Source organism: Lolium rigidum, chromosome 2, assembly GCF_022539505.1.
Source record: "Lolium rigidum isolate FL_2022 chromosome 2, APGP_CSIRO_Lrig_0.1, whole genome shotgun sequence".
Lineage (NCBI taxonomy): Eukaryota > Viridiplantae > Streptophyta > Magnoliopsida > Poales > Poaceae > Lolium > Lolium rigidum.
Window position 1 is genome coordinate 122,001,872 of NC_061509.1, and position 24,810 is coordinate 122,026,681.

The 24,810-nt window shown below is 49.0% G+C and overlaps 1 protein-coding gene and 1 long non-coding RNA gene across 2 annotated transcripts; both read left to right on the forward strand.

Annotated features, from left to right (window-relative positions):
• Nucleotides 1-15,837: 15,837 nt before the first annotated feature.
• LOC124692294 (probable glucuronosyltransferase Os02g0520750) lies at nt 15,838-18,534 on the forward strand. The gene is made up of 4 exons (XM_047225633.1): nt 15,838-16,015; nt 16,877-17,265; nt 17,453-17,694; nt 17,777-18,534. Exons 1-4 carry the CDS (start codon nt 15,862-15,864, stop codon nt 18,288-18,290), a joined length of 1,299 nt encoding a protein of 432 aa, XP_047081589.1. The 5' UTR covers nt 15,838-15,861; the 3' UTR covers nt 18,291-18,534.
• Nucleotides 18,535-23,198: 4,664 nt separating this feature from the next.
• On the forward strand, nt 23,199-24,584 carry LOC124687157. Its single transcript, XR_006998117.1, has 4 exons — nt 23,199-23,255; nt 23,876-23,973; nt 24,172-24,254; nt 24,362-24,584. It is a non-coding gene; the product is annotated as an uncharacterized LOC124687157 (long non-coding RNA).
• The last annotated feature ends 226 nt before the right edge of the window (nt 24,585-24,810 follow it).

The following is a 24,810-nucleotide window of genomic DNA, read 5'->3' on the forward strand; positions in this document are numbered from 1 at the left end:
CATCCCATGGAAGCGCGAGGGAGGAGAGGGAGGCATGCGCGAGGGGAGAAGAAGAAGTCCAGGCCGGCGCCAGGCCCGGTCAGACCGGCCGCCACGCCGGTGCGCCCGGTCCCAGGCCCGGTCCAACCGGGCGCCAGACCGGCCCAGCCCGGCGCCGACCGGACGCCACGCTTGTGCCAGCCGGGCACTATCCAGTATGCCCGGAACCGTAGCCCGGTTTCCACCCGGCGCCAGACCCGGTTTCAACCGGATGGCCCGATCCCAGGCTCGGTCGACCGGTCGTATGACCGGCCTCCGAGTCTGTCTCGACCAGATCCGATCTGGGTCGGTTTTCTATGTAACTTTTCGACTCGAGGTCATCCTGAAACCCTATATAAGTGCCCAGGACACCCGCAAATTAGGTTTAGACCACGTTTAAGATAAACCCTAGTTCATAGTTGATTGCTTTTGCAACTCTATTGAATCCCTACACCATATTGCCTTGATTTGGTGTAATTCTGAAAGTCTTGTGTGATCTGTTGTTCCATTGGGAATTAGAAGGTTGCAACTTACCGCTTCGTGGTCGGCGGCTACGTGCGCAAGTGTATGGAGTTGCGAATATCTTGCAGGGTTGAGAGATGTTGCATTGGCGACAGGGACCAATCGAGAGATCTCGTTGCGTCATACAAGTTATCATCCACTCTTCATCAAGTTATCTATGCTGTGTTCATCCCGTTATCATCATCACCACCGTTGCTTACTAAGAAGATCGGGCCACCCCTTATCACCTGACCAGCAAGTTAGGCTGGAACAGATGCGCCTTGCAGACGAACCGAGGAGTGAAGATCGTCGTCATCTGAGCGTAGTTGCTGATCGGAGTGCAGATGTACTGACGGTGCTTCGGGTACCGCTGCAATCGACAAGGAACACATGTAAGCGTACACACCATTGACATGTATATACTTTCAGATCTATGCAGGAGCTCAATGAGGATTCGTACCAGGATGTACTCGTCCGCCGCCCCTTCATCACCACCGTAGAAGTAGCAACCAGCTTTGCTCCAATCCAGAATGCGATCGGATTTTATCTTCGTGATGACGCTCCACTTCATCCTCCAGTTTCTGATGTGGTTGTACAACTGAAGAGTGGTGACATGTACGCCGACGAATGCAAGAACATCCACGGCTACCTTCTTCATCTGCTCCTCCTTGAATCCCATGTTGAAGCAGACGCCGCTACGGACGAGCTAAACCAACCGGTTCAGCACAAACTCTGATAGCTCAGGTTTCTAAACCATGGCTGGTTTGCTTGCTATCAAAGATGGCTGAGCATGCACAGTTGGCGCAGACAAATCAGGGAAGCCTAAAGGTATGATCGCCTACATGACAAACACTAGCAGATCAATGAACTACCACATGGACATCCTTAAGCACTAGCAGATCTATGAACTACCAGTACCACATCAAAGAACATCGACGTAGGTAAGATCGGCCTTACAGTCAAAGGAGCCACACGCAACACCGAGGTAGGTGAAGCAGGGGACCCTGGCGAAGATGCATGCAACACCACCGTCCCAGTGGAAGATGCAGGCAGCACCACCGTCCCCGTCGTAGAGTCAGATGGAACCTGGAAAACCTCCACAACCTCCACCGGCGACGAAAGAATGTCCTACAATGGATTCGTTTAGACCCCGATTGTGTACCCATAAGATTTAGATCTAAGACTAGGATTTGCAGAAGCTTACCACAACCGAAGTTATCGACACCGACGAAGAAGACGACCATCCTCCGCGGCCACTAGTGCGGGTGAGGTAGAGCCGGCCATGTCGCTAGATCGGGGATGCTGGATGAGCTCGAAATGGGGGAAATGGGGGATTTGGATGTGCCGGTGAGAGAGCGGCCCCTATATACAGTGGCGAAAATTCAAGCGCCGTGACCGAATTCATGGTGGCTCTGCGAGGACGCCGTGTTCTTCACTTCTGCGAAAACGGGGTGACTTGCTAGAAACGGCCGAACCGGGCGTTCCTCCAGGGCTTAGCCTGTGGATGCTTTAAGAACCGGTTCCTGCAAGAACGCGACGGCGACCAGATAACCAAACGGACCGAAAAAATTAAACCGATGTGAGCCAAGGAGCATACAGCCTACTAAACGCGTGCACGGGCTGGAATGGACGGTGGGAGTAGCCGGGAAAGCTCTGTTCCATGGACAGAATCGGACGCTGCCGAGCCGTCGCAAGAGCTGGCCGTTGCGCCCGACGCCGAGTTGTACGCCTCGTTCCATATTTTGGCAGTGTGTGCGTGATTGGACAGAGAAAATTTTAATCTGACAGTGTGCTAAATTTGCTTTCATCCCGGATTTGTTTGGCGTCTGTGAATGCAGTGGAAACGCGGCCATGTACGAGCAAAGCTAGCGGCAAGACAAGGCACGTACAAGCTAGCTGAGAGCATGTCTACCAGACCCCATAAAAGATCTAATCCCGTAAAATAACCGTCGATATACGGGGTAGGACTTTATTCGGCTGTCTACCCATAAAACAGGCCCCCGCGTCGATTATAGTTTCGGTTACGGGATGGTTTTTGGCCCCTTACTTGTACTGGGCGGGAGGCCGAATACAGGGCCGAACCCTCACTCGTGGCGCGCTGAATTTTCAGAAATCGCAACTGCTTCCGCGCGACGGCTGTTGGCGCTCGTCGGTGCCTCCGGCGTGGCGACGGTGGTCATGCTCCCGGCGTCGTACCTGCTGCTGCGGCAGCAGCGCGCTCTTCCCCGCGGTTGCCAGCTGCTGGCTCGGTTCGCCGGTGAATTCGCGCCGTGGGTGCCAGCGGCGGGTTGGTCGGCTTGAGGACGACCTGCAGGTCCTCCTCCACGAGGTACTCCGTGGTGGAGTTGGGGAGGTTCGGCAGCGGGTGGGCGCGTGGAGTGGCGAGCGCCCCGTCCAGCGGCGGCGCCGCGGCCACGGCAGCGGAGGCGGATGAGGTGGATCGGCGGCTGCTGACGCTGCCGAGCTCGACGCGGAGCAGGTCAGGGAGGGCGGGGGCGGGTCAGGGAGGGGCGAGGGCGCGGCGGGTCAGGGAGGGGCGGGGGCGCGGCAGGTCAGGGAGGGGCGGGGACGCGGCAGGTCAGGGAGAGGCGGTGGAGGGGCGGGGGCGCGTCATGGAGGGGAGGAGGAAGAAGGAGAGGAGGAAGAAAGAGGGAAAAAAAAGAAAAAGAAATTGATTTGGCATATTCTCAAAATATGCTCTTTTACAGCTTAGGGATACGGGGTCTGCTAGCTCGGACGAGTTTTCGGCAGATTAAAATCGAATACAGAACCCTCTACTCGTGTTATACGGGGCAGAAATTTAAGGAATCTGTTAGACATGTTCTAACAAGGCATCAAGCTAGCGGGTTGATAGATTATGGTGGACACGGAACTTAAGTGAAACACAAGATGGACACGAGATTTAATTGATAGAGGCGTGTCGGCAATACCGTGGAGTCCATGTACGCGCGGCTCAACACGCCTCGGCGACGGCCGGCTCCGCCAGGGCCGCGCTGGCGTCGACCCTGCCTAGGCCATGCCTCCATTGCGGCTGCAGCAATTGCTTGGCTGGTGCTCGACCTCGACTCGATAGCAAATAAGGACTTCTTTCGAGCATTTTCAATGCCATTTCGTTACATATTGTAGCATAGGTAAAACGTAAAAGTGTTATCTTTGACATCTACTTAACACCGTTAGTGTTTAAATTATACTAGAGAGCTAAATAAAGAACTAACTAAACTTTTTGTGTTAAGAAAGGAAGAAAAAATATGCTAGAGCTAAAAAAGGAAGGCAAACTTTAATCATAAGGCCAAAGAAGAAATTCTCTCATTTCTCAACCGTGTGGGACTCGGAACGGGCTCCTCTAACGTTAAGAAGCAAAGTCAGGGAAAAGAATGAAGTAAAGTTAGGGCAAAGTAGCATTAGTACCATATTATGTGATGTAATTAATTACTGTAGACAACTACTGTAGATATTAAAAAAATTAACTAAATTTTATTACACCATAATTTTGTCTGTATGTAATTACTCTGATTGCATAACATAAATTTGTATTGTGAAGAATAATTTATGTTATTTTGGGCTTAATCATATAATTTAGAAGAAGAGAAGTCAGGCTACTGTAGCTTACCTGACTTTAAACCTCAACGTTAGAGGATCCTGTCCCGTGGGACTCCGGGCTAGCTATTTCAAATAGCTCTTATTCTCTCAACCGTGTGGGATTCCGGACTAGCTATTCGAAACAGTCGTTATGCACTCGTTTAACGATCCTCTGACCAGTCATGAAAATATAACCGAGCTAAAATAAAATTACATCATGTATTACAGTACTGAAATAAAGTTACAAATATATCAGATAACCAATACTAACATAAAAGCCTCGAACCTAACTTAACATCAGAGTAACAAAATCACTTCACAAAAGCCATAACTCTATAGGCTACTGACTTGGAGAACATTTCTAGCTCGCATAGACATCGTCAAATCCTTCTTTATTTGCCAAACTGCTCCAAGTGGCCAAGTAAATAGCCATGGACAACATTAAATACGTTGAATGTACTCGCAAACCACCTATGGACTAAATAAAGAATATGCAATATGGTAGTAGCAAGAGCTGTTTTTAATAAAATAATAGTTTCTCTTGTAGATTTAGCATCTCTATATCGTTGTTAAAAACATTTTGAAAACAGTGTTTCTCTTTTGAAAACTAATAGATAAGGATAACTCATATTTTTTCCCCAGCCATCTCCCTATGACCAAAATATTCTTTCATCTTTCCTCCGTACCATCATGGTACTCTTTCTTCCATACCCACATGTATCTTTTCGAAAACATCTTTTCAAAACACTTTTATAAACCAAAATCCTGACACGGCTAGGGAAAAACCATACCAACCATCCTGTTGGGGGGATGACCCCCGGTATGCCAAAGGCATGCCAAACCGGATGGTTTGAGCCATCAAGATACCGGTTTAATGTTCGTACCGGAACTTAAAGATAGGAACTTAGCTAAGTGAAGCTAAACCGGTATCCCCAAGAGGGGTATGCCGGAACAGGGTAAGAAGATACTGGGCCACCGGAGGGAAGAGCAGGTCGGCAGGACTGGTCAAAGATTCTCTCCAGAGCTAGAAGACAAAGATGAGCTAAGCAAAGTGACTTTATACGAAGGGCTGACGATAAAGAGAAGGATGACGGTCAAAGAAGCCGGAGGACGTCAGCATCTCTGATTAAAGAGGACTCCGGTGTCTTCTATGATTAAAGTAGCTTTGTAAAGTAGTTTGTCTAGTCAAAGATGCCATTAGGGTTTCTTGCCCTGTAAGCCACCTCTCCCCTATATAAGGAGAGGGGGCAGCCCTTCTTACAGACGCGCGCATGAACACAGAAGAACTTGTACTGAGAAACTTGTAGCCTGTTGAGATCAATAAAGATGATGATCTAGAGCGAGTTCTTCCTTATGTCTTTCTTCTTCAACCTCTAGCTTTGGCTAAGTTCTTGAGGAAATCATCCGGAAGTTCATCCCATCTAATCACAAACCCTCCCCCGAATCCTCTTGCGTCCATTCGGCCCCAACTTAAGCCATCCTATGGCATCTGTCTGTTCACCACGACGACAGTTGGCGCCCACCGTGGGGCATGAAGTGGCGCATGTTGGAATACATATTCGGGCGGGCCTCCTCGAGTTCGCCGGCGAGCGGACAGTGTCTGCGCTCGTCCAGAGCTTCTACTCCATCGACTTCATCAACGACAACGCGGGCTGCTTCGCCAACGGCGGCATCTTCCCCAAGAACGGCCGCATCATCGAGTTCGGCAGCCACCGCGTCTACTTCGGCACCGTCCCCGTGCGCCGGCGCCTCTCGCCGGTGCTGGTGGCACCGGACCCGCCAAGGTGGCTGCGTGCAGGGCCGCGCCGCCGGCGCAGCGTCGAGGTAATGATGGCTGGCGTAGCCGGCGCGGGCAAGGAGGCCGCGGACGAGAGTTGCTCGGTCGTGCGGGCCGCGACCCGTGCGGCCAAGCCACCGGCGGAGCGCGACACCGGCGCGCCGGGAGCGTCTTCCGCACCACCGGCAACACCTCTCCAAGCGGCGATGAACGTGCCGGCGACGCCCATCGCGCGGAACATCGACCCGGCAACGTCTCGGAGCGGAGCCGGAGGCGCAGCGCCGGAAGATACTCGAGAGCGGCAAGGACGTCGTCGGGGCGCAGCGCGAGCTGAACCTAACCGTACGTGAGTATAACGCTGCCCATGGCTTTGCTTCGTTAGCGCTCATGCTGCTAGGATACCGGAAAACCGGCTTAAGGCTCGCAATCTAGATCGGGATTTGCGTAAGGAAGTTCTTACCGGCAAGAGTACCTCTGCATCTGCTAGCATTGTAGAGAAACCTAAGTACAGTAGCCCGGATAAAACCATAAAAGCTGCTAAGGCTGCTGTAGATCTGTGTGACTCGCTTACCGGAGAGGCTCTGGCAAAACAACAAGAGCGTGTCAGAGAGCTGCTAGATACTGTAGAGCAGCAGAACGCTGAGCAGCTGGCTAAGCTGAACAAGGCTATAGCCTCGAAATCCGCGCGTTCAACAAAGAATGCCAGAAGCAAGTCCCATGGGCAGGCCTCGTCCCCCCATCCGGATAGAAGAAGAGAAAAAGAAGTGAACGCACGGCAGATGACTGTGTACGATCCAGTCCTGGCCGGTAAACAACAAGCCGGGCAACACGATGCCGGTAGAAAAAGCCAAGGGGCAGAGCGAGGCTACGCCAAGGAAGGCTATGCCGGAAACAATCATGCCGGTAGACACGAAACCGGGCAAAACTATCCGGCTGCAAGGGCAGCGTACGATGAGGAGGAGATGCCTCCACCAAGGTACCGGCAGGCAAGGGCCGCGGCACCAGAACATTACGATGAAGCTGATTCAACAAGACTCACCGCTTACGGAAACCTTTGGGAGAGCGGTTGGGAGAAAGAAACTTACCGGAACGGGATGCGAGGCACCGTCCGGACAGAGTATACCCGTCCGAAATGATTGAGGCGAGAGGGTCCTCCGGGTCCAAAGTGCTTTGGCCCAAGGATCATGAAAGAGCCACCACCCAGTTCGCAACTTTCGGTTGCCCCGTGACACCAAAACATACGATGGCACCACTAAGCCGGAAGATTGGCTCGCGGATTACGTGACCGCGGTATACGTTGCTGGTGGCGGAGGAGTCATAGCTGGAGGAGGAAACCGGCGTTGGGCCGTGAGAATTGTGCCGACGTTCCTAGTAGGACCGGCAAGAATCTGGCTGAACAACTTGCCGGAAGGAAGCATAAATGGCTGGTTGGATTTTGAGGAAGCTTGTGGTGTAAGAAGTTCCTTTTTGTACCTTATTTGCTATGAATAAAAGATGTCGGAACCTCGAATGAATCTCGGGGCTACCCCACTAAGTTGCATGTAACTTGTCTATTTTTTCAGTTTACTGGTTGCTTATTGAATGTTTTTCTTTCCGGTTTAGTAGTGTGCTAAACCCTACCTGAGTCTTCGACTCTGCTGCTGTCCGCAAACCGGCTTCATGGCAAGCAAGATAAACCGGTAGGGGATAAGCACATGAACTGTGGAGAAGGAGAGCAGGAAAGAACAATCCGAAAAATTTAACTAACCCCGGTTAAACCGGTTTTTGCAAAAATTTCGAGTTATTTCTAAGTTCAAGAAGATGCTTGTTTTGGTGAAAGAACCTTGTGCTCATACGCCAAAGAACGCCCGAGAGAAGGCGAGGCAGAGCCAAGGCAAAAGAACCAAGTATGCATCGAATTGGATGCGGAAACAATCTAGAAATCTTTGCAGTACAGGATAAAAGCAAAACCATGAGCAAATATGCTAAGGCAAACATAAGATAATTAACACCGGTATAACATACCGGCATAAATTGTTGTGCCACAACCAAAAGCAGATTTAGAGTTTTACATCATAAACCCCGGCATACCGGGGTAGAATTTAACAGAACATTGTTTTAAGGCACGCAGGGCCAAACAGCACGGCAAGGTAAATCTTAAGGCAGGTAATCACGCGGCGAGAGCTTCGGAGGAGCGTCGCCGGCATCGAGCGTCGTCTAGAGGCTCCTCCTCGGCTTCATCCTCTTCCTCATCAAGATAATCTTGAACGTCGGGAGGGGAGGGATGAAGGTGCGCATGTCGGCGTACTCCGCGATATGGTACGCACGATCCCGCCGCTTAGCGGTGAGAGTCGGGTCCGGATCGGTTTCCGCGCCTTCGCGCACTCCGGTGAGGGCACCCGGGTCGAGCTCCGGGTACCGGGAACAAGCGACGCGGAGGGCGGGAATCTGCTCCCAGCGCGGGCAGCAGAGCACTGCCACTCGCGGATCCTCTTGCCGGCGCCCTTGAGACGGTCGCTGATGAGGGAGAACGTATCCGGCACCTCCTCGCCAGGCCACAGGGTCCTGAAGAGCTGGGTAGCTACATCAGGAATGTCAGATAAGTTGCGATCTATGGCGCGCATATGAGACACCCGCGCGTTGAGCGCGACCAGATGGTCGTTGGGCGTCCATGGCACGGTAAGATTCGCGTGGCCTTGGTCCTGGCGGCGCGCGTCAACCTTCTTGACAGCGTACTTCTGCGAGTCCGGGAAGAGGCCTGCACGAAGAAAGAAAAGCGCTAAGGAAAAGAATCCGGAAGAAAAAGAGACCGGAAGGAAAGATAACGAAAAGAAAATAGGGTTGGAGGAAAAAAGGCTCGTATGCAAAAGTAAAAGTATGCAAAGGAAAAGGACTCACGGTAGGCAAGTGCGTCAGTTTGCAGGATCAGCTGGTTGCATTCCTTGTGCTCCTCCTCCAGCCGCGCGGCCTTCTCCTCAGCACCCTTCCGGGCCTTGGCCAGCTCCTCCAGCTCAGCCCGCAGTACCACGGTGGCATTGCTGGCGTCCTCCAGGGCCTCGTCCATCTTGGCCGCTGCGTCAGCTTCAGCGGCTTTGAGGGCATTGGCATGGTCAAGCCCCAGTTGAATGAGCTGGGCCTTGAGCTCCCGGTGGCTGGTCTTGAGGGCGCTCAGCTCCTCCTGATGCTGCCGGATGAGCTGGTCCTTCTCCTCTGCAACCCGGAAAAGAAAATATTAACAAGATTATGCTAGGAAACCAAGGTAACAGGAGAAAGGAGAAAAGTTATACGTTGGGCGGTGGCGAGCTGCTCCTTGAGAGCGTCAATGGAAGCTTCCGGGATCACTGTTAAGCAGAAATTGCGAATGTTAGGAGCAAAAAGGTTTCCGGTAGGAAAGGTGCCGGCAGAACAAAATTTACCTTGGCACTTATCGTGTGCCTCAGCGAGCTCCCGATGCTCCCATAAGAGCTCCTCAAAGAGGGCCTTCCGAGCGTCAGCCGTGAGCTGTTCAGAAAGAAGAAGTGAGTTAAATTTTGCGCTAAGAACAAAGTTCTTAACCCGAAACTCGGGGACTAGCAGTGCCGGTTTTGCGCGTTTCTAAGATGAGTTTTGCGCTAAGAACAAAAGTTCTTAACCCGAAACTCGGGGACTGGCAGTGCCGGTTTTGCGCGTTTCAAAGATGAGTTTTGCGCTAAGAACAAAGTTCTTAACCCGAAACTCGGGGATCGGCGATGCCGGTTTTGCGCGTTTCTAAGATGAGTTTTGCGCTAAGAACAAAGTTCTTAACCCGAAACTCGGGGACTGGCAGTGCCGGTTTCACGCTAAGTTTTTAAGTCAAGTTTTGCGCTAAGAGCTGCGCTCTCACCACAAAACTCGGGGACTGGGAAGATAGACAAAATAGAAACCGGCATGAAACTAAAGAAAAGATAGAACAAAGCCGGAAACGAAGAAATCAATAAGGGTTGAAAGAGTTAGTAAAACGTACCATCAGATTGTTCGTGGCATCATACCACGCGCTGTCGAGCTCTTTCACGGCGCTGCGGAGCCGCATGAAGTGCTCCTCGGAAGACCGGTCCCCGACAGGGTCAGGTGCCGGCAGCCTGTCCTTGCCCTGACCGCGGGTCGCCGGAGTCATGTCCGCGGCGTTCCACTTTTGGGCGTAGGGCGAGGAGATGCCCCGGGTCCCGGCCTTGGCGTTGGAACTCAGTGATACGGCCAAGAAGACCGGTGGCCTTCGTGGTGGTATCCCTGGCGGCCTTGGAGACGTGCAGCACCAGAGGCTGCTGGCCGACGGAAGGGGCGCTGGAGGCCGCCGCCTTCCCCTTAATGAGCTTGGAAGTCTTGGGCGGCGGCGCGGTGGCAGCGGCCCCGAGAGGCTTGGCGCGAGGAGCACCTGGCGGCGGCATGAGGATGGTTCGTGGAGACTGGGGAGCGCTGGGCGCGTCACCCGGTTTGGAACTTTCCGGCGCGGAAGATTCCGGCGCGGAAGTTGTCGTCTTTTCAAGGACGGGAGGAGCCGGAGGCTCCGCCCGCCCGGCAGCTTCTTCTTCTCCGGCGCCGATGTTGCTGGCGCCGGTATCCTGGTTCTCTTGGGGGAAGGAAGGATCCTCCTCCGTGCGGTGATCTGATGATGGAGGGGCCGCATGCCCCGAATTTGTTGTGCCCCCCGAAAGGGAGGCAGAGGTGCTGCCGGCACCAGGTGGTGCCGGGCTTGAGCGAGGAGGAGGGGTTGAAGTCCTTGCGGAACCTTCAGAGCTCGATGGCCTTGGGCCAAGCTTGAGCGCAGGGCTGAGAAAAAGAAAGAAAGACGGTTGGAAAAGAGCAACCGGAAAAAGAACTTGGCAAAAAGAGGCAAGCCGGAAAATGAAAAACTTACCCGGAAGTAGTTGGCATCGCCTTGCGCCCGTAGCGACGCATGCCCACTTGCTTCTCCCCCACGGGCTCGGTCCGGAAGCGCTTGGAGGGAGGGGCCTGGCTGGGACCGGCATTAGATGCCGGCTCCTTATTCTTTTGGCCCTGGGCCATGAGTTTGTCCACAAACTCGGAGCCGGCCTCGGCGCGTAGGGGCGGCACGCGCTCGTGGATCTATGGATCGAATATGGCTAAGAAACAATTCGCATGAAAGTAATAGTGGAAAAGTAAAAGAAACCAGAAAGGAAAATACCTCGAGCATGGTCAGGTCATCGGAGGACCCAGTTGGCTCCGGCGGAGTCCGGCCAAGATGCGCAGCCGGGGTCTTGCCCATCTTCAGATCCTTCCAAAAGATGTAGGGATCTGGGTCGAAGGAGTCAAGGGCACGCTTCCGGCAAGGTCCTCGCCGCTCTGCTTCAATAAGGGGGAAGCGGTCCTTGGCCTGGAACATAAAACAAGAAAGGAAGATTAGCAAGAGCAAAAAGTTACCGGCCAAAAACAACCCCAATCGCATAGTCCCTTACTTCTTGGGTCGGAGGGTTAGTAGTGCTGAGGGGAAGGAGGCCCCATTCCCAGTCAAATGGCATAGCAGTTTGGCAAATCTGCTTAGCCTTGCGAACGACGTCTTTCTTGCTAAGGGGACGGCCTGTGATCTTGGTAGGATCGCCTGGGCCATACATCTCGCTCATCCTATGCGCACGGCGCTTCAGAGGAAGCACCCGGCGTGAGATAAAGGTGCGGATGATATCATCCGAGCAGATGTTGGTCTCCTTCTTCAAAGAGGCCAAGAAGCGTACCACCCGGTTGGTTTCGGCATGATCCGTCTTCGGGTTGTAGCTCCAGTTGGTTTTGCTGGGAGGCCCCGCTTGGTAAGGAGGAAGATCAATAAGATCGGCACGGCCGCTGTTCTTCACGTAGAAAAAGGTTCCTTGCCAGACGCGGCAGGATTCGAGGCCGGCAAATTTAAGGAAAGTGCTCCCCTGGCGAGAGCCAACGATGCAAGATCCGCACTCCACAGGCGGCTTGGGCTTAGGGATCTCCTTGCCCTGGACGGAGTTAATCCGCAAGCAAAAGAAGCGGGCAAACGTCTCACGAGTGGGACGAATGCCGATGTAGGCCTCCATGAAGGTAGCATAGCAAGAGAGGTAGAAGATGGCGTTGCCAGGAAGATGGTGAGGTTGGAGTTTGTAGAAATCTAAAAACTCCCGGAAAAAAAGGGGAGGCAGGAAGGCCGAAGCCACGCTCAAAGTGAGCAAGAAAAACAACATATTCATCGGGCTCGGGGTCCGGTTCGATTTCGTCGTCAGGAATCCGGCAAGAGACTCCTTCCGGAATTCTTCGGGACCGGTATAACCAATCGATCTCGAGTTCGGTAACGCTGGAGCCCATCCAGGCTCCGCGGGTGATTGGGGAAGGCTCTGCGCCAGATGATTGGCTGGAGCTACTGGATGCTTCGCCAGAGCTACTCGCTTCAAGGTGACTACCGGATGCTTGGCTAAAGCTACCGGATTCTAAATGGCCACCGGACTCTTGGTGGCTACCGGATCCCTGCTGGTTGCCGGAATCGGTCTCCATCGGATCTGAAGCCGTGGATTCGCCGGGAGATTGTCTACGGCGCTTAACGGGAAAGGAAGAAGAAGGTGCGAAGGAAGATTCCTCGTCGGACATTGGATGAGTAGGCGAAAAAACAGAAATCCCACACTTGGACCCCGCGTGAAGATCTACGAGTAAGAAGAAAATCAAAGAAAAAGAGGAAATAAGAACACCGTAGACCCAAGATCTGAAAAGCAAGCAGATGGCGAGCGAAGTAAGATTGGAACTAACCTTGAGCGTCGCAGTCGCTGAGGAAGACTTTCGCCGGCGAAGGAAGGAACCTGCGGTCGCCGACGAGCCCCGTCGACGTCGAAGCGGAGAAGGTCACGAAGAAGCAAGAATGCAGCGCGCTCAAAGAAAGTGCTGCAGGAGATTCCCGCACGACGAGGTCCGGAGGAAGCGCGGCGTAAGTTCGCCGGGCGGCGGAACTCAAGCGAGCAACGGCGGACGGAGAGCGGCGAAGGCGCAGAGGCGAGGAGCGCTGTGCGCGAAGGTAGGGGAATGCGGAGAAGAGGAAGAAGAAGGGGCAGTTGTGCTTATAAAGGAGAGAGGAAGTGGGCCGAAAACCGCTGGGCCTCGGCGGTTCGCCTCGCGGCCCGCGACGGTTCGTGCCACGGGCCGCCACGTGGCAAAGAGGTACACGCGAAAAAAGGGGAGGCCACACGGAGGCGCACACGGGATCCAAAACGGCTAGTGGGATCCGCAGCGGTGCATTAAATGGGCGCGCGGGAGTCGAAGCGAAGTGACAACCGACACTGGCGTGACAGTTAACAGTGCGCATGTCACTGACAGGCGCGGGGCCCAAAATATTCTCGACATCGCCGAGGAAGTGTTTAATGGCCATAGATGCCGGAGGATAAGACACCGGATAATGCCTTAAGGAGAAGAGATAGCGATGATCTGGGCAAAGATGCCGGATCCAAGCCTAAGGCCGGATAGATTAAACCGGTATCCTAAAAGAAAGAACTCGGCATGGTCCGTTGGATAGGATCCGCCGGACTATACCAGCTTCGGGGACTAATGTTGGGGGGATGACCCCGGTATGCCAAAGGCATGCCAAACCGGATGGTTTGAGCCATCAAGATACCGGTTTAATGTTCGTACCGGAACTTAAAGATAGGAACTTAGCTAAGTGAAGCTAAGCCGGTATCCCCAAGAGGGGTATGCCGGAACAGGGTAAGAAGATACCCGGGCCACCGGAGGGAAGAGCAGGTCGGCAGGACTGGTCAAAGATTCTCTCCAGAGCTAGAAGACAAAGATGAGCTAAGCAAAGTGACTTTATACGAAGGGCTGACGATAAAGAGAAGGATGACGGTCAAAGAAGCCGGAGGACGTCAGCATCTCTGATTAAAGAGGACTCCGGTGTCTTCTATGATTAAAGTAGCTTTGTAAAGTAGTTTGTCTAGTCAAAGATGCCATTAGGGTTTCTTGCCACCGTAAGCCACTTCTCCCCTATATAAGGAGAGGGGGCAGCCCTTCTTACAGACGCGCGCATGAACACAGAAGAACTTGTACTGAGAAACTTGTAGCCTGTTGAGATCAATAAAGATGATGATCTAGAGCGAGTTCTTCCTTATGTCTTTCTTCTTCAACCTCTAGCTTTGGCTAAGTTCTTGAGGAAACCATCCGGAAGTTCATCCCATCTAATCACAAACCCTCCCCCGAATCCTCTTGCGTCCATTCGGCCCCAACTTAAGCCATCCTATGGCATCTGTCTGTTCACCACGACGACACATCCATAACCGTGAACACGACTATTCGAATAGTTTTACACTCTAAAGAGGTTATACACTTTTCCGTCCATCTCCATATGACCAAAACATTCTTTCATCTTTCCTCCGTACCATCATGGTACCCTTCCTTCCATACCCGCAGGTATATTTTCAAAAACAAATTTTGAAAACACTTTTATAAACTAAAACCCCGAGATGGCTAGGGCAAGACCATACCAACCGTCCATGACCGCAAACACAGCTATTCAAATAGTTTTACACTCAGGTTATATACTCTCCTCACAAGATTCGGATACTTATCGTGTGGGCATCATCCCTGCACACCAACATATGCCACGACAAGCATCCAATCGTAGTTTTTAACTTGCTCATCCTGATACAAGACACACGCTAAGATGTGAATCCCCTCAACACCGGAGTCCGGGAGGCCGTTTCACCAGGAGTTGGAAAGTCCCCAGCCAACCTAAGCCTCCAGAATGCCGCTAAACTACATAGGCATCTTTCAATGAGGGCTCAAGGTTGTACCCCGTGAACTTAAAGAAGCCAACAAATACATCTAGTTTCGTTAGGAAGACACCGGTCGAGGTGATATGTGTATACCATATCGGGTACTCAGTATTAACATCCCTGGTGCAAAGTCCGGGAAGGAATAGATGAAGGCCCATGAAGAAATATACATGAAGCCGAAGCCTAGATACTATGTAAAATAGGAAATCTAGGCCCATATCGGGTAAACCAACATACATCATGTAAACGACCTCGAGGTGGACTCTAAGACCTAGCCCACTATATAAGAGCTAGGAGGAGCCACCAATCTCCTCCTAAGAGCTAGGTGGACTCTAAGACCTAGCCCACTATATACGACCTCGAGGTAAACCGACAGTTTCAACCAGACGTGATACCCTGTAACCCTAATTCACATGTAATACAATCTTGACGATTCACCCTTGATCATACTTTTCGTAGGCTGCCTAGTTTATTTGACTGGTTTGTTGATTCGCCAGCGTTCTCCTTCCAACAAACCCAAGTCCATCATTATGGGCATCGACAAATTTAACCCTTTGTCATTGACACCTTCTGTGGGGAGCTTGGATGCTGGAAGCACGAATTCAACGAACTCTTCTTCAAGCAACAACTCGACTGGATCGAGTAACCAGGTGCGCTTCGAATCAATAAATTTTCGTCCACACCCACCCACCCTTCTCCCGGTTCGACGGTGGAAGCATCAACATCACTAAAAGTGTCATCCATGTCATCTATTAGATCCACGAGCGGCAAAAGCTCGAACGTGATGACAAGGAGCAACTTAGGTCGGCATCAGCAATGCATCTGATCGGGTGCCCCGACACTCTAAGCCTAAGAAAATCGACAACGAGTGCAACGATGATGCACAGACACATTTGGTAGTACATAACAATGTATGACTTTTCTAGATTAGTTTGACATAAATAATAAAGTTTTTTTATTTTTTCAGAAAATATGGTACATGGAGCTCGAGCTCCATTTGATGTTTCTATCAAAATTTCGGAAGTCCTGACTTTCTGATTTGTCCTGGTCAGACGTGTTCTTTCCTCTTCACCCACCCTTTTGACACATTCCCCTCTCTCTCTGCAGTCTTGTCCTCGCAAGCAACAAAGCAAACCCCCATTTAGCTCTTCCCTCTCTCCCTTCCTGCTCCAGCAATCTTCTCTGCCCCCCTAACTAAACACTTCCTCCCTAGGATCTCTCGCCCTGCTCCTCTCTCTGGGAAGCTTCTTCTTCTAGCTGGGCACGATGGCGCCCATGGCGGGCGCGAAGCATGGGCGGCATCCTGTGACGGCCCTCCTTGTGGCCGCCTGCTTCTCACATCTCTTGTTCCAGCCGCTGGCTGCCGCCGCCGACGCGGTGGAAGGGAGGGACGCTCAGCGGAACACCGAGCGCATCTCAGGTGACCTTTCCTTTTCTGCCTAGTGCTGGTTCTGATTGGTGGGTTGTGAGCACGCGGATCGGAGAATTCTTGTGTTGGGTCCCGCACGGCGGCTGAAATTTACCCTTTTCTTTTGGTTTCAAGTTGGGATGCTGTTGCTAGTTTAGATTCTGGAGTTGCCGCTGCCATTCAGCTCTCCAGTTGGACTTCTTAGCTTATCATGGACAGGAGTACATGTCATCATTATTTGATACTGCAATTTGCTGAAATTTGTGAATTGTAAAAGCTATCTGATTGTTAGCAACTTAAAATCACATACTTTTCTTAATACTACACTGACGGTCCCAACAAAACTATATTTTTTTCCAAAACATAGCATTATCATGGGAATACTTAATTTCCTTCACTTTAAGTTTAGCTATCCATATCTGCCTGCACGATCTGCAATTCCAATTGTTTTCAGTGATGTCGTTGAAAACGGCCTATTCATCTACCATGAGTAGTGACACTGTGTGCATGCAAATTAATTATGCTTGATGCCTATCTCACAACGTATCCAATCAATGGGGTAGTTGTAAGATAGGTAGTTGGCCATAAGTTCGGTTTGTGGCAGAAAATACCCGATGACGATATACTGTTCTGAATGATGCATCAGCCACCGTACTTTAGGTCCGGCCAATCATGTTTAAAGGCTTTATCGAATAGACTTCCCTGGACTTGCATTTCGTTAATATGCTTTCTCCTGCACAAACACATGCTATTCCCACCTTATTAGTTATTAGCCTGTTCATTATGGTTGCATTATTGGTCTCCTTAGAATCTGTTCGGTAGCTTGTGGAAATTATCGTGGGCTTCCACTCAACCATGACCTTTGATCTGCAGGAAGTGCTGGTGATGTGCTAGAAGACAATCCTGTTGGGAAGTTGAAGGTTTTCATCTATGATTTACCAAGCAAGTACAACAAGAGGCTTGTCACCAAGGATCCCCGATGCCTCAGTCACATGTTTGCTGCCGAGATATTCATGCACCGTTTCTTGCTCTCCAGTGCAGTGAGGACGGTTAACCCTGAAGAGGCTGATTGGTTCTACACTCCTGTTTACACTACTTGTGATCTAACTCGTGCTGGACTTCCGTTACCATTTAAGTCTCCAAGGATGATGAGAAGCGCGATCCAGTTTATCTCAAAAAAGTGGCCTTTCTGGAATAGAACTGATGGAGGAGATCACTTCTTTGTTGTTCCACATGACTTTGCGGCATGCTTTCATTATCAGGTAAAAATATGTTGGATTTCCTGCTTCATACTTCCAATGTCCTTGAGACCGCGACAGCTACTCACGATTTTAGTTGCACAAACAGTAACTTTTAGCAGAGATACGTGACCTGGGATACATCCTGCCTTCTGGCTTTAGCAGCCATTTATTCTGAAGTTATATGTGTAATCGTCATTTATCCTTCCAGGAAGAGAATGCCATTGCACGTGGAATTCTTCCACTGCTACGCCGTGCTACGTTGGTTCAAACATTTGGACAGAAGAACCATGTCTGCTTGAAAGAGGGTTCTATCACGATACCGCCATTTGCACCACCACAAAAAATGCAGGCTCACTTGATTCCTCCCGATACTGCCCGTTCAATCTTTGTTTACTTCAGGGGATTGTTCTATGACAATGGGAATGACCCCGAGGGTGGGTATTATGCAAGGTAAGAATTACTCCCAGAAATGATATATCTCTTTCGCATGATACTTGATCCTGTTACTTACTTTGTTAAGTGTGTTATGTAGAGGTGCTCGAGCTTCATTGTGGGAGAACTTCAAAAACAATGCTCTCTTTGACATCTCCACAGAACACCCTGCCACCTACTATGAAGATATGCAGCGCTCAGTCTTCTGCCTCTGTCCTTTGGGGTGGGCACCATGGAGCCCTAGGCTGGTGGAGGCTGTGGTTTTTGGATGCATTCCAGTCATCATAGCTGATGACATTGTGCTTCCTTTTGCCGACGCAATCCCTTGGGACGAAATTGGTGTTTTTGTTGACGAGGAAGATGTTCCAAAGCTAGATTCAATTCTAACGTCAATTCCAATTGATGATATCCTAAGGAAGCAAAGATTGCTTGCCAATCCATCAATGAAGAAGGCCATGTTGTTCCCGCAGCCAGCGCAACCCAGAGACGCATTCCATCAGATTCTAAACGGCCTTGCTCGCAAACTCCCACACCCAGAGAGTGTATACTTACAGCCCGGTGAGAAGCATCTCAACTGGACAGCCGGGCCTGTTGGAGACCTGAAGCCTTGGTAACACAGAATCTTCCTTGCAAGACTTGGCTTTGATGACCTTGTGATGTTCTGTTTTTTTGTACCTTTCTCGTAGAAGTTTTAAGATCCATATAGAGTTCTATGGTATTTAACTGTGTTGTATATTCTCTGATGTCACTGAGAAGACTGAACTGAAAAAATGCAGATTTTACGGGACCAGAACCGATTGTAACTTTGTAATTATATAAAGAATTTAAGAAATGAAATGACCATGTCAACCTAAGTTAGTTCTCTTGTCATATTGGTTAGCAATTTTCGTGATTGTGTTATATGGGGTTCCAGATTATCCACACTATACTGTCACAACTCACAAGTGACTGAAGTTAAGAAAAAAGATGCAATTCTCGCTGGTCACGATGCCGTAAACAGACACTGGAGCAATATCATAAGTTCAGTTTCTCACATATTTGTAAAGTTACATTTCGACATCTTCATTTTATGAAGTTTCATAGTTGAGACATATTTCCATATCGAAGGGATGTGACGCAAAACTCCTGAAGGCTCACATACAAGTGTTGCACTAGTAAGCTGTTTGGAGTAGCTTATTTCCACATTTAAGAGATACTTATGATACAACACACTGACAGGCTGGGCCAGATTCAAATCAAGGTTTCGTGTGTACACCACAACGAAGAAACGCTGAACTTCTATGAAATCTAGCTTAACCTGTCACCTGTGAGAACTGAGAAGAATACATGGTTTGACGGCAGATCGAATCTACTCGGTGCTGGCACAGAGTATAGTAGAGCAATCCTGTAACACTTTTGGGGCCATGGAGTAATACATATAAATGAGCTATCATTACATATTTATGTAGTCTCGTACCAATGTACATATAGCTTAAATATAGTATAAGTGCACTCACTATATGAGTCGTAGTGTCATACATATATGATAGTATAATTAAGTAATAAGCTATATAACGAGCACTAGTTATATAATTTATATCTCTGGATATCTCCATGATATATACGTATCTTCTTTTAAGTTAATTGGTATATACTGGACTGGTGTGATAAGTGCATGGTAATCATGGGAGTCTAGACGGAGGTCTCAGTGTTGTGGGCGGCGTAAGGCGGGCCGGGAGCTGGCGCTGGCGGCTTGGGGGGCGCCGGCTTGGGTGAGGGCGGCTTTGGGGTGGGTGCGGGTGGCGCCGGCGGCTTGGGCCCCGGTGGCGAGGGCGAGAGGCCGCAGCGGATCATGCAGACGATGCTCTTCTGGTTGCAGCTGATGACGCAGAGCGGCAGGTCGGGGCCCTTGCCCATGCACCCGAAGGCGCAGCTCATCACCGTGGTGAAGCATCCGATCATGCACTCCATCATCCCGTCCAGCTCCGGAGCAGAATTGTCCGTCACCGGGTGCTTCGCTGCTGCAACGTCGACGGGCCTCGCAGCGACCTGGAGATCAGCGAGGCCGGCCAGGGCCACGAGGACCAGGAGGAGGAGGGCTGAGTTGGTGCTAGCCATGCTGGTGTTGCGGTGTATAGATGGATGGGTACAATTGTGTAGTGATGAGATGGTTTATATAGGGGGAGCTTGCGGGGCTTAGCGTGGCGTATCTCTCTGGACTTGCATTTTTGGTGTGAGCCGCAGTTGCTTTTCCGTGCACGCACACACACGATACAGGTGATTAACGTATGGATGCATGGGATATGTGTGACCAGAGAAATATGAATAAACAGGTTTACCCCCCACAGTTCATCTGTGGCCACTTCGTAATTTGGTCTAACTAGAAAGTGTAGACACTTTTCTCAAAAAAAAAAGTGTAGGCACTACCATGAAATTATCCATTCACTTGTTCATGCTAAAACTCAAGGCCTAGTCTTAATGTTAGATCATGAAAAAGCTTTTGATTAAAAAATGTTTTTGGATATCTTAATTGATCTGTTAGAGAAACGAGGCTTTGGTGAAAAAATCCTCTCCTGGGTCAAAGTTGTTACTCATGGTGGCTCTCAAATAACTGCAGAATAACATCTATTCTAATCTGTATCTATTTTATATATACTAAAAGCGCAATATGGGGTCTAAAATAAAGACACTATATTGATCCACATCATCGAAATTATTTTAATTGTTAGATCTGTAATTTTAGTGTACAAGATTTAAAAAATTTACGTACCATATTTTTTTCCGATATGGGAGCATCGCCCCAGCCTCTGCATCAATCGATACACACATCCCTTTATTAACTCAGTACGATGTTCAAAAGTGCTTATTACATGTGACAAATTTGATAGAACAAAAACGATCAGTGAAAGATGAAAAGTACACAAGACTATCCATCTTGGATTCTACTAATGTGCCACCATCCAATAGCCTGAAAATAGCAATCCTGGGCGACCTTGAGCAGCCGGTTGCACCCAGTATCCAAAGTATTCCGCTGGTCCTCCGGAAGCATATGCACCCGTAGTTGTATCCAATGCGCCCACGAAGAATAACCTCAAAAAAATTGTCCCCTTCTGTTTGTTAAAAATAATATCAGTCCGCCTAGTCCAAATAGATGAACATATTGCCGAAATACCAATTCGAATATGAGCACTATCAATTTTTCTAACCTCATTTAAGCAATTACCAAACATATTAGTAACATTAGATGGTGGTGGAATATTGTAAGTAAAATATATCATTCGCCAAAAAATTTCGCAAAAGGACAGTGAAGAAACAGATGATCAATTGTTTCATTGTTGTTACAGAAACAACATTTTTGACACCCTGTCCACTTTCTCTTCACCAAATTATCTTTAGTAAGCAACATTTTATTACTAAGAAACCACATGAAAATCTTGATTTTAAGAGGAATTTTGATTTCCAAAGATATTTCCGTAAAAATATTGTATGTCCATTCATAAGAATCAAGATACATAGATTTAAGGGTTAATTGGATAGACGCCACTGCAATTTCCGGCTATTTGAGAAACGCCACTACAGTTTTCAACTTTTAAAAAATACCACTGCAATTCTATGTACATCTCACATATGCCATTAGCCCATTACACACATTTAAAAACATATAACAAACAATATACACTATGTATTATGCGGTACATACATATATATGGTGTGGGCCCTACTATGTTCACCAGTAGACTGTGCGAATGGCTTGACCCAAAACGCATCGCGATTTTCTTTATGCTCCCCCGTCGTGACCCCAACCCAAGAACGTTGACGCCGGCGAGCATGGGCATGGCCGCGACAGACGCCGGCGATCCAGCGGCGGAGAGCACTTGGTTCCCGCGTTCCCTCCCCTCCTATCCGAGCGGACGGAAACTTCCCCCAATCCCGTCTCCTCGGCGGCCAGCACCACACGGCAACGACGACTGCGGCCCGGAATCATCTCCTCCGTAAGTACAACAATAATCCCCAAATCCTGGTTCTCTGTTTCGAATTAGATTCCTGGTTCTAGTAAACAATCCGTATTAATTATGTTCTGTCCATCCCATTCTTACTGTTGCTTGTGTCGGTTTTTTGTAGTTGCAACAGGAGCAAGCAGATTAAGATAGATTGGGGCCGTATCTAGCGCATTATGCAGATATACTAGCAGAGCAGTTTGAGATAGATTCTGGGAAGTATCTCCGCTGGTGAAGCTGAAGATCGAGACATGGATGGAGCTGGAGATACATGCACCAAAGTCAAAGATCGAGTCATGGACATTTGAACCTGTAGTTATATGTATGCATCTGATGGCCATTTGAAGCTGATGCTCTATTGAATGTTCTCTCTACATTGGTGCATGTATCTCCAGCTCCATATGATACCATTTGGACCTGTAGTTATATGCATGTCAAATGTTTCTGCATATTTGTTACGATTTATCCAGTGTTGAACGTGGAGCTATATAATACGGATCCCTGTTTTATCTCAAACTAAATCCTTGCTTATTTTTCTGGTGGGTCCCACCGTAGATACGTATGTACAACAGAATTACACATGTATTATTATACCCTATATAATTGCTAGCTGATTTCACGCCATCTGCATGATTTGGGTACTGTTGATGTGAGAATTATCCAATCATCCCTCCAACAGTTGCATGACGCGTGGCTCTAAATCTGTTTTGATCCATCCGGTTATTTTTTCTTTCCTTTTTCTTTGGATCTGGGGGTTACCGGCAACCGGTTCCTAGGCTTCTGCTGCCCTTCGAGCCGGTCTTCTGGCGATATCTGACCGGTGATATACATGCCACGAGTAGGTTTCTTCGTGGATATCGTGGCAGTTTACGGCGAAGTTACCGCTTACTAAACTTTCTAGGCTCTTCCGTCCTCTCGAAACGTATCCGTTCTATCTCCACTCTCCAGCCCGCCGTGCGGTTCCTTTCTCATGCGATTCCCCGCCGCGGTTCCTCGCCCGGATGGCGGTCCCCTACTCCGCTGGCCGGTCGGCCGCACGATGGGGGCGAGAAGACCGCAGGTGGAGCGGACGCAGGGACGGAGGAGTCTTGGTGGCGCCGTCCCTACGGACCCACACACGTCGTGGGTTGGGATAGGAGATGCGGATGCGCTCGCTGCTTGCCGGCGCTCGATGATGACCACAGGAGCGGCAAAGGTGCCGAACATGGTGATCGGCGGCGGCGGGAAGTGGGTAGCCGGAGGTGCTACCCGATTAGCTTGGTAAACGCCTATTCCTCTGCTCAATTCCATTTTCTCCTCATCTCCTATACATATCTTGGTTTGTTCTCCTCATCTCCTATACATATCTTGGTTTGTTCAGGTTGGCATCTATTCGAGAGGAGCACGGGGAAGAAGACCGGTTTCTTGGAGTTCAGGTTTGGGCTGTCCTTCCCGAAGAAGTACATGTGTTAGTGTTTATGTCTGTCTACTCAAAACATTTTCTCACGTTATTATTCATGCACTACCTAACTGCCGACGGAGCAGGCTGCTCGTCTCGGTTTCTACATGTCTTCATGCCCAGTGGTATCCGCTTCCATGCCGCCGAGCCTCCTCAATTGCTATGTCGGTTTCCTTTGCCCTCCTATCTTCTAATAAGCATCCTACATATTTGGCCTCTTCCCCGGTCAATTCCTGTGTAATGCTTGCTAATTATTACATCATCAGTACCAATTGTTTAATTCTAGACTTAGGCACTGAGCAATGTTGCAGCTCCTTTTGGTAAGATCATGTAATCGTGATGATTGATGCATAAGTGTAGCCGAGTAGCCAATGTACAGTTCAGAATAGCTAGGATTGTTAATGTAGTTGAGATAGTACTCGTTGGTTTACCAGATTTGGCATGAACAAACCTTCTTGGTTGTTGTTAATGGCATGGATTCATTTTCTCTATATAATTATAGCCTCTGTTCATGCATATAATATGCTGCATCTGCATAATTGCATGTGTAAATGAAAATTTTCCAGCTATCAATGCTTCCACACAGAATGTACTGAGAATTTTTATTGCTGATTTCCATGGGCCAAAATTTACAGAATTTTTATTTGTATTCCATGCTTACGTGCATATATTATATCTCTGACTTGGTTTTTGACATGGTATTGAGAGCGAAGTCAAGCTAGAGACATAGTGGCGACGAGCCACCTCTTAGTTTAATGCAAATACATTTTCTCTTTTTTTCCAGGCTATAGCTGACTCAGGAATGCATTCAGGCTGTTGTTGCTAACTTGAGAGAGCCCATGAAATTTCTTCAGACGATGAAACAAATGCCGAGGTTCTCAGGTATCGTTTACTTTTCTCAAACAAAAGTAATATTAATTATGCTGACCTTGCTTCCCTTCCATGAATTATACAAAGAGTAGCTTAAGTACACGTAATGAAAACTGCTGTTTGATTTGTTCTGAATTTATCAAAGTTAGGGTCCCACGTTTGGATACTTTAAATGGTCCTCAAGGTTTATTGATATTGGCATAGTTTCAGGTTTATTGATGTTGGCATAGTCTGTTGTGGTAATTTCCTGCGGATGCGAGCTCGGCAAGTATTGGCTGGTGCTGGAGACATACGTAATCAAGTTGCTTAACTAATTTTAGTACCATATATTCACTTTTATATTAACAATTTATTTTCATGTAAGTGTATGTATTGAAAGTCTTGCCTTGCTTATTTGCAGATCATATGCCTACAAAACTAAGGGAATTCGTGCTTAAAAAATGAGGCCATTGTATTTACTTGCAACACAGATAAGATTTTGTTTCCTTGCTGCATTAGTTCACTGCTGCCTGGGTTGTATCTACAGTATTCAAGATTCCTTACTGATGTTCAAATGATTTTCTGGATTGTTGGATTCAGCTGACCTCAGAATTCAGCTTCCATTAAAGGAAAGGCTCATCTCCAGAACTCATACGGGTTCAAGATTACCCTAAAGAAAGGCTCCTCTGCATAACTCATACAAATTGTTGGGAGTGCCATTATCTTTCAGTTAATTTCCTACAGTACCAGTTACTAATTCCTTTGCTGACTTAAGCAGAAAGATCGTTTGCTTCATGTTAGCTCCGTGGCTTCCTTTAATCAGATTTTTTTTGCGGTACCCTACAAAAATTGTTGTTGTGCTTTTGCATT